The following is a 13448-nucleotide window of genomic DNA, read 5'->3' on the forward strand; positions in this document are numbered from 1 at the left end:
TGGTCTGGGACCAGGCCACCCCACGGAAGATACTATCCTTGAGGTGGAAATCCCACGCGGAGACCACCCCATGCGGAAGCACAGAAGTCGCGGATCATCGTTGGGTCCATGTACCCCATTACAGGACACAGCGCAACCGGCAGGTACCCCACGCGCAAATGCACCATCATACACTATAGTGGCAGCGCCGACCACATATAAGTGTGTGGTTATATCCTTGTGGACACTAGAGGTTGGGTGCCCGAGGGCCCCGTCAGGTACTGTGGGGACTGTGAACAAGTGTGTGGGACACTGGGTGGGTGGGTGGTTACGGCCGTGCGAGGCCTGGTGGGTAGGCTGTAACCAGTAGCCATAATATCGTTCTATAGTAAAGCTGTTATTTTATGTTTTACTCTGTGTTTGTGGTTATTGTATAGTATATGTATATAGATCCTGTAACGGGTAATTCCACACAGTAGAATCCGTTACAGGTGGAGGCGCTGAAGAACACCGTACCAGGTTACACCCCAGGCTCCCTGCAGCAGAGGCTCAGACCTCCTGTGAGCCACAGGTATTGCACCACACACACCGTAGCCACACATTCTCCAAGGGGGTGGGGGAAAGTGCGCTACATAGAGGAGAAGGGGCTAGTTTTAGCTCAAGCGTCACCCCGGTTCTCGAGATAATTACCAGTTTAGTTGTCTGTGTTCTCTTCCCCTTTAGAAAGATCAGAACGGACACGAAATTTTGAGTTCCCGTGGTGCAATAGAACCCATGCCACCATAGGGGAGGACAGGGGGACTTTGCGGCTTCATGTTGGACTACCGTTTAAATGTCCATGAAGTAACACCAGCCAATCAACCGGTAAGTATCTTGGGAACCACGGTGTCCCCAGAGCTAAAAAAATAAATAAATCGCGTAGTTCAGCTCTGGAGAGCCCACCCGTTCCTGTTCCAGAACAACATTAAAAAAGCAATATTGAAATTTGGGGGGATTGCTGCTGTAATACCGACACGGCAGAAACATAGCATGTCAGCTTTTACGCATTCCTCAAACCCAGTACTGTCAGGTACCACACCCAGTAGCTATGACTAGTTTAAATCTGAAAACAACTTTCAGATGATAACCAGTAACCTAACAAAAAGGACATATACATGCATAACGTGATCCAACATTTAACTGCATTTCTGCTGCTTTGTAGGATTAAGGATGTGATTAAATATGTATTTACTGTACAGTTTTCTCATTCTTATCGTGGCTGTTTTGGACAACTAATAAAAATGACTTCAAAGGATTTGTGAAAATAAATGTTACTATTCATTTGAAATGACCCCTTTCCTATATGTATCCTACATGTTGATGGACATCGGTTTGGGGGGGGGGGGTGCTCTCTTTCACTTGCAATGGGTCACTGTGCCTCGAATAACCTAACCACTTTGTTGCCAGAGGAGGCCCCAAGACACTGCTCAAAGGGTTAATTCATATACAGGGAAACATCATTTATATTCTTCTTCAGATTTAAAACCTAGTTATCCATTAAATCACCAATGTATGTTCAAATACAATTTTTTGAATACAATAATAAATACCTTTATCTCTGGTTTCCATATTAACGTGCTAAACTAGTTAGATATATACAGGTGGTAGTAGGTAAATGTATTGGGAGATGCATTACGAGGATAATGGGTACATACTTTCTAATTAGCGAGATGCAAGTGATGCTCTGCGTCATTTCAATGTGTTCAGGGCAACTCACTGAAAACTAATTTCTCTCTACGTCCTTTGATTGTAACAAAGTTAAAAGTCAAAGTCGTTTGTCCTTTCACATTAAGTTATAATTGCTTATTTATTTTTTTTAATTTTTTTTATTGAATCTGATGTTGCTGATATAAATGAATACGAATGTTCAGTAGCAAAGATGAGAATCTATTTTTAGTGTTGCTTGAAAGAGAAATTGAAGATATTTACTTATGTATTAGCAGCAGTAGTTTATCCGGTATTGCAGAATTATACTTATGCTCAAGATGGTTATATCAACTAAAACCTTTCCTATTTTTTCCCCAAAACTAGACGTCATTTGCAGTTTCAAACACTGTACAGGTGCAATCTGATTTAGAGGGAACTAATAACATTAATAGCTAAAGAGGTTAAAACAAAGATTTTAATCAAAGAAGTATAGTACTGTATAAATATGGTTTCATTATCTTTGGATGTCTGAAAAATGTTCTTGATTTCCATTTCCTGCAGGGCTCTGAATTGGGGAAGAGGTTGTTAAGCTTGTTTGGTCCAGCCTAATAATAAGAGTCATTTTCTCGATTACAATGATAAGGTAATTGGAATAAACTAGGACTAAGGAGTAGGAATAAAAATAGGTAAAAAGAAAAAATACCACTTGTGAGCACATTCACATATCTCTGACAGGACTGCAACCCTGATTTTCCCCATTATTTCTTAGCATACAATGGTTCCACTGCAGCTAAGGATTCTGGGAAATAACGTCACAGTATCACATTTTTGCTTCTTGTCCATTTTAACATGGATCCCTATAAGCTTATGCCTGCCGTAATGGGTAAAAAGGAAGGCCGATATAAAATCCGTCATAAACGTCAAGGAACAATATTTACAAGCATTGCCAGGATAAAGATTCACAAATACTTACAATGATCTTATTTTTTTTTTTTTTTTCAACTTATATTTTTATTTTGTTCAGTACATAATATACATACAGTGAAAAAGCTCTTGTCGTCGAACAGTATCAGCTTACTGCATGTGTCAATCAACCTTGTAATTGGGTGGACGGTTTTGGACATACGGGGTAGACAGACAGACAGACTGGGGGGGATCTCCGGCTAGGAGTCGGAGGGGGGGAGACAGACAAAGAGAAGGGAAGAAGAAAAGAGAAAAGGGGGGGGGGAGGGTGGGAGTTGGGGGGGTCTCCTTCCATGATTCCGCCTCTGCCTCCCTCATGCTGGTTCTCTGCGTCTGAGGACTTTGTGCGTACCCCGTAGGACCTCTAACTCTTAACTAGTTTGTCTCTCTCATTTTCTTATAGGTCCCTCCCGGGGCAAGCGGGGTTTTGAAGTGGGGAGGAGGGGGCGGGGGGACGGAGGGTGAGGGATGCGTATGTCTAAGTGTGATGTAGGCACTCCCTCATGGGAGAATGCATTTGCCCCTATTAAAGCCAAATTGAGGTCCTCTCCACTCCCTGGATTTCTTTCTGGGCTAACCATGGTGCCCAGACTTTTTCAAAATTTTCGCCAGTGTCATTGACCAAGCTTGTCAACATTTCCATCTGGCATACCGTCCAAATTCTATGTCTAATGTTTGGGATTGAGGGAATTATGTTTTGTTTCCAGCGTGCTGCGGTCTCCCCCCTCATCGCCATAGCAAAGTGAGCTATCAACTTATTTTCTCCTTTAGTAAACCCGGTTGCTGGCCTGTTCAGGAGGAACAGCCATGGGTCTAATGGGACGGGTTTACCTGTAATTATGTTCAACCAGTCTTTAATTGAGTCCCAGACTGGGACGATTTTGGGGCAGGACCACAGCATGTGTAACAGGTCTGCCTGCTGTCCACATTGTCTTGGACACAATGGGGAGTAACTGGGCAGGAATTTAGCTAATTTTGTGGGAGTATGGTACCAGCGCATCATTACCTTATATGCGTTCTCCCTTAAGGTTGTGCACATTGAGCTTTTGGAGGTCGCCGTCACTATCTTTGTCCAGTCCTCTACCTCCAACTCCTCTCCTAGGTCTGTTTCCCATTGAGTCATATATCTGGTTTTGCCCTTTACTGTCGTGCTAGAACCGGTCACTTCTTTATACATCTGCGATGTAAGTCTCACCGTGGATGTCCCTGATCGACAGAGCTTTTCGAAATTTGTCATAGGAGATTTTGGCTGAACTTTTTGATAGAACGCCCTGATCTGGAGGTAAATCTTATTTTTTTAACTGCATCAGTCACCTAGTTGTAAACCTAATAGATACCTCATTGTCATTGGTTCAAGTTGGTCCTATGCGGGCCTGTGCCTTGAGTTGCTCTATTCAGTCTTGCACCAAGGAGTCATACGTAGATACGTAACTTTGATCATCCTCTATCAAGGTGCTCTCCTCTATCATTAAGTTTGGAAACCAAGAGAAATAAATAGGCAGTACAGCTCAACCACACACCAAAATGGAGTAGGAAATAACAAGCTCAAATTTGTTATTGGAACACTAAAACTGCACCAGTTACTGTAACTTGGGTCAACATGTAAAATAATTATATCTATCAGAGCATCTTAGATAGCAGTAGTTCATCCATGTGAAATATTAAAACAGCGGTACAGCGGGTGGTGGCGGATTCAACTCAAATACATATTTTCAATTGACAAATAGTAAAGGCCAATAAACACCAAAGTGTCAGAAGACTGGGAGGCCCATCTATCTCCAGGTGATTCAGTATTATGGATCACAGGTATACAACGCAACACACAATAGTATACCACACACGGAAGGGTGGCACATTTGACCTCAGCTGTAGGCCTCGATATTAATCCTTTGCATGCTGGTTGCTCCAGTCCCTTTGGAGCTTCCCAATCACGTGACGGCTGTTTGGGAGCAATCATGTGATCCCGGCGTCACTGGAATGGAAGAGGGGTCCTTACTCTTCCATTCCACAGCCGGCCAGAGTGCACTCAGCACGCCACAGGAGCACAGAACTCAATCTCCCTAGAAAACAAGCAAATGGCGTATGATGTAGCTACTACATCATGGGGCCCTTGGAGTGACAGACCCCATGATGCAGTAGCTCTATCAAGGGGCACCTAGAGCATTAAGGTGCTTTGCAAATGGCTTTTGGGGGAAGCATCTGGGAACCCAATGAAGCTAAAACAGCAGCGTTGAAACTAACCTGGTTAAGTTGCTATAACTCCTTATCCCAATTTTAGACATCGTGTTAACAATCCTTTTAGTGCTTTCTAAAGTGATCCTTTGCATTATTCTTATTCATGGTAGTCAAGAGTCATTTACGGTATTCACACTATGCTGAAATGACTACGGCTGACATATATACGTACGTGTCGACCTGCCACAGCCTGTGTGATAAAGTATTTTAGGATGTAAAATGGAAATTGAAATCCTGGATATTTTTAAGTGTGATTTTCACTGTGTTCTTGTGTTTTTCACTGAAGCATTTCTTCTAGGTACAGTTGAGTGCAAAATTGCCAAGTATCTAAAATAGTAACACAGTTCTAAAATAAGATGTAGATAACAGTGTTAAACTTTGTTTATGGTTTTAGTGAGATATCCCCATCAATAGCAGCACTCACATGATCTAGATTAACTTGCCCAGGTGCGACTGCAAGTATAAATGTAGAAACAGTTTTAAAAAAGAGGCACTCACAGGAGCTTATAGAAAAATACCTTAACTCGGCTTAATGAGAAGGAGTGAGAGAGGGAGAGAGACATGCCTGTGCTGAAAAAGGAGCACAACTGAGGTACCCGGCTGGGAGATATGCTAATGGCTATGCAAAGTATATTTAAATGAGTCCCATCCCACACTTCCTGTAAGGATTTAGATACAAACGATATAGCGTTGATAAGCGTAAGGCTGACAGGATTAGAACCCACAAACACTGCTTTTCTAGGCCACAGCTCTAGCAATGTGAACTAAATCAGCTGATAGGTAGCATCACTGTGACATCAACCTTTAGAGATGCTCACTAATGTACCCAATCTAGCTATTAGTACATCTCACAGGTATCTCAGTTGTGCTTGACAAGGAACATTAAACTGGCAACCAGGAAGTAGAAGTAGTCTGCTTTTAAAGGAATCCAGGGATAGTGTAACACTCATTTTGGTGCTACATGATGGATATGCACAAAGGTGGCTACAGTATAACAGAACAGGGACAAAAATATTCTCTGTGCCATCTGCCAGAGTTGGGTCTTGAGCTTGCTAAGACTGTGTATGCCCATCTGTGTGAGATAAACCAGCCGATGGCTAGCACCACTGTCACAGTATATCTTGTTTTGAGCTCTACTTCTCATTGGGTGCGCATACCTGTACAAAGCCCTTTATCCTCCACTGGGATAGAGAAGCATATCTAATAAGCAGTTTTCTGCCATGAGGAAACTTCTGGCATGGGACACAACTTACAGTCTATTTATTTGAATAGTCTATAATGTATTCAGACACCGAAGGTACATTATGGCAGAAAACGTCTTAGTAAATATGGTCCAATGTCTTTATCCTTTATAATATTAGAAGTACTAACTCAAGACACCAGGTCATTTTGTTCTATTACTTGCTCTCTGCATCAGCTTTATTTGCTGTGCTTCACCTCGGTTTTATTTGTGCGTGTCAGAAAACCTGTGTTTCATTTAATCTCACGTGTCCTCAGTAACTCATATCCCTCAGTACATATTATTTCTTTGTGCTTGAAGTCCTTTCAAGGTTACAATCAACAAAATAGATATCCATTGGAGGTGTGCTAGTAGAAGACAGTGGTGCACTGCTAGCTATCAGCGGGTTTTGGTCACACTGCTAGAGATGTAGCCTAGAAAAGCAGTGGTTGTGGGTTCTAGTCCTGTTGGGTTGTACACCGTTCCAGTTATTAAATTGGAGGCTTAGGCTTATCAACTCTAAATAGTTGGTATGGAAATCTTTCTTCAAAAAAAAAAAATACAAAATGGCGGGTTGGACTTTTTGGGATTAATCTGCGGACCAAAGAACACAGCCGGTCCAAGGCGGATTCAAGTTTGCAAAGAAATTTCACCCTAGAAGACGCCTGACAGAACATTCAAGTCAATGGGCTGCAATGTCTAAGGCTGGAGCCATGGTACAGCAGACCGTGCGGACGCGTCCGCATGCTGAGCGAACAGACTGACTTAAGGCAGTGTTCGCGTCCATGTGGCGTGTGTGCGCACGGAAGCGGGAGGGGGCACGGGTTGCGCAAGAAATCAGTTCAAACTGATTTCATGGAGCGACAGGCCAGTCATGTGAGCAGTTCGCCTAATGATGGCGAACCAGCTCCGCGACGCCCCTCAGCACGCCACCAGGCACGCCCCATCGATCATGGCCAGGTAAGCGCCTGTCACTGACCACCCTCCGCACGGGCGAAGGCACCATGGCCCCAGCCTTACACTGGAGGAAGTTGTCTGATGGCAGACAATTGCTTAGTAAATATGTGTGTATATGTGAGCCATTGTATGAAAAACATTTACAGCACCTTGTTATATACATTACAGCATTATAAAACATGATTACGTATCTGTCCCAAAATCTGTTTTTCAAAATGCTTTTTTCCCCCTTTACAAAGTATTATATTTGTAACATACATGCTTCCAATGAATTGACAGCTGGTATTACCTGGAGCAGTTTATCATAGCGTTCTGCCGACATAAGGAATCGCCCATCCTCCAGCTGCATCTCTCTGTTCTCTAGCAAATTATTCAACACTGGCAAGACGTTCCTTTCTGCTTTCTCCAAACCTTCCAGAACCAAGATTCTTCCTTCTGTAGCTGCCCGAACCGCACACTTCATGAAAACACAAACATTAAACAAATGTTTAAACACAAGTAAACACACTCGGGCCACTATTCAACATATTGTGAAGTCATTTTTCCTTTCATGTGAATGGAGCCAAACCCTTCCCGAACAAAGGGAAGACAGCTTTGCGTCATGAAGAATCTTATAAGGGATCTTTTCTTTGCTAACCACAATGATGATAACATAACACTTTGGCAACCTGTAGAAATTATGTTTTTTGTTAGTTTTAATTTATTCTCTACTTTTTACTTAAACATTTAAACGAAGTAAATCATACAAAAAACAACAACGTGGATATTGTGTATACTGAAGACATATCAAAGGATGAAAAAACACATCAAGTTCAACCTATGCTACATTTAGACAACTGATACTTATTCTAGATTTGTACTTACAGTATTTTGATCCAGAGGAAGGCAAACAAAATACAGGCATACCCCGCATTAACGTACGCAATGGGACCGGAGCATGTATGTAAAACGAAAATGTACTTAAAGTGAAGCACTACCTTTTCCCACTTATCGATGCATGTACTGTACTGCAATCGTTATATACGTGCATAACTGATGTAAATAACGCATTTGTAACAGGCTCTATAGTCTCCCCGCTTGCGCACAGCTTTGGTACAGGTAGGGAGCCGGTATTGCTGTTCAGGACGTGATGACAGGCGCATGTGTGAGCTGCCGTTTGCCTATTGGGCGATATGTACTTACTCGCGAGTGCACTTAAAGTGAGTGTACTTAAAGCGGGGTATGCCTGTAACCCCAATGAAACATCATCTAATAATGTCTCCAAAGGGGAAAAATAAATTCCTTCCAAATAATGGCAACCAGATTTCTCACTGAATCAACATTCTTCCCATGTATACTTATTTGGTATATCCCTGTATACCTTTTCCTTTCTAAAAAGATTCCCAGCTTTTTTTTTTTTTTTTTTGGAAGATTGTATCTGCCAGTAGTGTCTCCATGGGTAATGAATTCCACATTTTAACTGCCCTTATTGTAAAGAACCCTTTAATTTGTTGCTGGTGAAATCTCCCTTTCTCCAACCTTAAGGGATGCCCATTGTCATTTGTACTGCCCTTGGGATGAATATTTAAAAGCTCCTTGTATTGTCCCTGAATATATTTGTATATAGTTATCATATCCCCTCTTAGATGCTTCTTTTCTAATGTAAATAAATCTAATTTAGCTAGCCTCTCCTTATAATTTAGATATTTTCATCCCATTTATTAATTTGGTGGCTCTTCTCTGCACTTTTTCTAGTTCCATAATGTCTTTTTTTTGGAGTGGTACCAAAACTGTACTCCATATTCAATGCTTTATAGAGGGGTATAATTATGCTTACTTTCCATACATCCATTCCCCGTTTAAGGCAAGATCAGATCTTATTTGCCTTTGCTGCTACTGCATGACATTGGGCACTATTAATAAGCCTGCTGTCTACAGGCACTTCTAAATCCTTCTCCATCAAGGATTCACCTCTTCTCCATCAAGGATTCACCTAATGTATTAAACCTCATCTGCCATTTACCTGCTCAAGTTTCCAGTCTATCCAAAACCTTCTAGAGCAAAATTACATCTTGCTCTGATTTTACCATCTTACACAATTTAGTGTCATCAGCAAACATGGGTCCCAGTACCGATCCTTGAGCTACGCCACTCACAACTTAAGCCCAACCTTAAAAGTTCAATTTATGACAACTCTCTGTTGTCTATCCTTCGACCAGTTTTCAATCCAGATTCAAATATGTTTGCAGAGTCCCATTTGCTTTATTTTGTACACTAACCTTGTGTCAAAATTTCTACTTAACTCCTCAAAGAAACTATTAAGGTTAGTTTGGCACGATCTATCCTTCATAAATCTATGTTGACTATTACTAATAATTTTGTTTTCCATTAAGTATTCCTGAATATTATCCCGTTCTAAACCTTCAAGTAGTTTCCCCACTATTGAAGTCAGGCTTACAGGTCAGTAATTCACCAGTTGTGATTTAGCTCCCTTTTTAAATATAGGCGCCACATCTGTTTTACGCCAATCTTGTGGTACTGAGCATGCGGAATTGTAATCTTTGAATATTAAATGTAATAGTTTGGCTATTACTGAACTTAACTCCTTAAGAACTCTTGGATGTATGCCATCGGGCCAAGTGCCATATTTACTTTAATTTTATCAAGCCACCTATGCACTTCTTCCTCAGTTAATCAATTGTTCATTAATATAGAGGTTTTGGCTTCTTCCTGCCACACTATTTTTTAAATTGATCCCTCCCTGGTAAATACATAGACAAACAATTTGTTTAATACCTCTGCTTTTTTCTTATCTCCAATAATTTACCTGCCCATCTCACACTGAAAAGGTCCTATATTTTATGTTCTAATCTTTTGTTATTAAAGGTACTAAAATAACTTTTTAGGGTTGATTTTACTTTCTATTGCAATCGTTTTTTCCTTTTCCATTTTTGCTAATTTGATTGCCCTAACAACATTCCTTATACTTCTGATACGATGCCTCCGTCCCTTCTGACTTTAAGAATCTAAATGCCTGCCTCTTCTTTTCCATTTCCTCCCCTACCTGTTTAATTGGCCACATTGATTTATACTTATTTATTTTATATTCATTACCCAAGGGTATACACTGATAAGTGTGCTTTTATAACAATGTTTTAAAGACTGCTCATTTATCTTCCATATTTTTCCCTGCAAAAACATCATCCCAATTTAATCCTTGAAGATTGCTACTCAGTTTATTAAAAATCTGCCTTTCTAAAATGTGAAGCATTTGTTAAATGTGACGTCTTTGTTGAACCCATGTAAAATGGTTTGTGATCATTTGTTTCAAATCAGACCAGGTTATGATCACTGTTTCCAAAATGTTCCCGGACTTGAATATTTGTTATTACTTCTACATTTTTTGATATCACCAAATCTAATAATGCCTTTCTCCTGCTTCGTTCCTTAATTTGGGTCATGTAGAGACCATAAGGTCTCTACATTTTCATCATTCCCTTCATTAACTTCTTCCCTTATAATAGGTTTTAGATCCGGTTTAACATATAAACATACACTACAAACACAATTTGCTCGATCCTTCCAAAAAAGGGAATAACCCTGTAAATAAACGGTCCAGTCATGAGTTTCCTCCCACCATGTTTCACTAATGCCTATGATATGATATCATACTGCTCCCTTGAAGCTATTAATTCAAGCTCCCCCATTTTATCTGTCAGGCTTCTTGCATTAACAAGCATTTAAGGTTTTTTTCCAGTTTGTTCTATTATAATCTGATCTGCTCCTGCCTTTCTACTCCAATTGGATTTAGTCTTCAAATAAAGATTGTATCAATGGACATCTTCTCTTGGCTTGTTTCCACTAGGTTATGTGTAATGGCAATAATGGGATGTCAATAAGAAGTCCCAACTAAAATGACTCCTATGGAAATGGATTGCCTCTTAGTATGCATGTCAAGTAGAACCTGGACAAATGGGGATAAAAGGTGTTATAAGAGAAACAGAGCCAGAAATGTGCATTGTGAGTACTATACAGAAATAAGGAAAAATACTGTATGTGGCTTGAAAAGCTGGTGAACACAGGAGACATTTCACCATTCAGTTCAGTATAAGGATCAAATAACAGCTTTGGCTCTTTGACAGATAGCACTTAGGATCAGGATTTCAATAGAAGATACCACGAGTAAATCTACTTTTAAAGAGAAGCGGTACTTGGCCCGGCGTATATGTTTTCTCTCCTTCCTTCACTCCATCCATCAAATATCTCTAATGCCCGTAGAATTTTAAAGAAATTAATCTCCTGAGTGGTGCTACACAAATCTAAGTAAGTTTAATTTATCAAAAAGCGGGAAAGAGACATCAATGTCCAAAATCAAGAATTGGATCAGACCCTATCTAAAGCAGTCCGTGCTGTCCTGTGCTGTAGCAGTCACTGAGGCTCTGGAGCCTGCGGGGAAGAAACCTAACACCGCAGCCCTGCCCTGTGAAGCAGTGCAGCAGGTAGAAATATATTAGCCCGCAGTTCTAGATCCAAGTTAGTAATTACAGTATTGAAATGTCCATAATCCCCTGAATTGGTAACAGGTAGTGTACTCACGGAGACATATTGGTTCTGTTCTGCATGTCTGGCGATCCTGGCGTGCGTCCCGCTGGTAAGCCGTAAGAAATAGAAAAAAGATGATCCGGAGAGCACTGTGAATTGAGAGAACTAGAGGTAGGATCGTAAAAAATCAAATTTATAAAGGCATATTGCCCAAAGAAGAAAAATACAAAGACACTAATAACTTTGTATTTTTCTTCTTTGGGCAATATGCCTTAATACATTTTATTTTTTTACGATCCTGCCTCCAGTTCTCTCAATTCGCAGTGCTTTCCGGATCATCTTTTTTCAATATCTCTAATGCCACCTTACAGTTATCTATCTCAGCGGTGCGCAAAGTGGGGGGCGCGACCCCCAGGGGGGCGGGAGATTGTGCTGGGGGGGCGTGGGCAGTTGCAGAGGTCCCGCGCTCTTCCCCCAGGCATTTAAATTAAATGCCGGGGGATCGCGTGAGGCCTCTGCAACTGTTTACTTACCGGGATTCAGCAGTCTGTGTTGCGTCGCCATGGCAACGCGGCGTCAATAGACGCCGCGGCACCATGTGACCTGACATCACACGCCCACGCAGCGTCATCTGACGCGGATAAAGGTAGGCAAGGGGGCGCGAGAGCCGGGGGCAGAGAGACAGGGGGGCGCAGCACAAAAAGTTTGCGCTCCCCTGATCTATCTCATTCTCACTCATTCTCATTCTCTCTCTCATTCTCTCTCTCATTCCTACAGTACCTCTCTCTGAACACTTTACTCTCATTTACCCCATATTCCTCCTCTCTATTTGACTTTTAAATCAGGAGTTGTCAGAAAGCCATTGCCATGCTAATGCCCACAAACCCATGCACCCAACCACTATAATTCAGGCACCTACACAGATATGGAAACCTGTTATTTATGTTGGCTAAAAGCGACAGAACTGGGAAAAGTGTGTGTTTCTTGAGTCTTGTTATAGATTATTTATATTAATTTATAAAATGTTTTACCAGGAAGTAATGCTTTGAGAATTACCTCACGTTATCAAGTATGTCCTGTGACAATGTGGTGAGTGAAATGAGTGAAAAGGGTTATACAGTACATTATATACAAGACATTGCATGCACAGTTAAAGATAATATATATTATAGGCGTATGTAACAGTTACAGACCAGATTAACATGTGAGACAGCTTTAGTTTGAAAGAACTTAGACTGGTGACGGAAGAGAGAGTCTCCGGTAAACTGTTCCAGTTGTCGGGTGCACGGTAAGAGAAGGAGGAGCGGCCGGATACTTTGTGGAACCTTGGGAACATTAACAGTCTTTTGGAGTCAGATCTCAGATGATAAGTGCTGCATGTGGTAGGGGTGAGGAGCTTGTTCAGATAGGCGGTTAGTTGCCAAGAAAGTATTTGAAGGCAAAACAGGAGAGATGAACTTTGCGCCTAGACTCAAGTGATGACCAATCTAGTTCTTTGAGCATTTCACAGTGATGTGTGTTGTAATTGCATTGGAGGACAAAGCAGCATATTGAGTTGTAGAGGGTATCAAGTTTGCCATGGTGAGTTTGGGCTGCCATGCCATATACTATGTCCCCATAGTCTATAATTGGCATTTGCTGTACGATGCGCTTTCTGACCAGCAGACTTAGGGAGAATTTGCTCCTGTATAGTATACCTAGTTTGGCATACAGTAGGTTTTGGATGTCAGGGTATCAATGTGCAACCCAAATGTTAAATGGGAGTCAAACAAATGCCCAAATATTTGAAACTAGTAGCAGGGGCTAGGATAGTATTAGTGTTGGTTCTGATCTGTAGCACCTTCATTGAAAGCTTTAGAAATATAGCCTTGGTCCCAAATACTGTACC

General features: G+C 41.2%; 1 protein-coding gene across 2 annotated transcripts in view; it reads right to left on the bottom strand.

Moving 5' to 3' along the window:
* Nucleotides 1-13448, bottom strand: part of VWA8 (von Willebrand factor A domain containing 8) — a 348614-nt gene that overhangs the window by 299501 nt on the left and 35665 nt on the right. For both annotated transcript variants that reach the window (XM_075591071.1, XM_075591073.1), the window contains exon 5: nucleotides 7329-7496. In XM_075591071.1, coding sequence (XP_075447186.1) covers nucleotides 7329-7496 — 168 coding nt within the window. The remainder of the gene's footprint in view (nucleotides 1-7328; nucleotides 7497-13448) is intronic.

The sequence above is a fragment of the Ascaphus truei genome, chromosome 3 (genome assembly GCF_040206685.1).
Source record: "Ascaphus truei isolate aAscTru1 chromosome 3, aAscTru1.hap1, whole genome shotgun sequence".
Taxonomy (NCBI): Eukaryota; Metazoa; Chordata; class Amphibia; order Anura; family Ascaphidae; genus Ascaphus; species Ascaphus truei.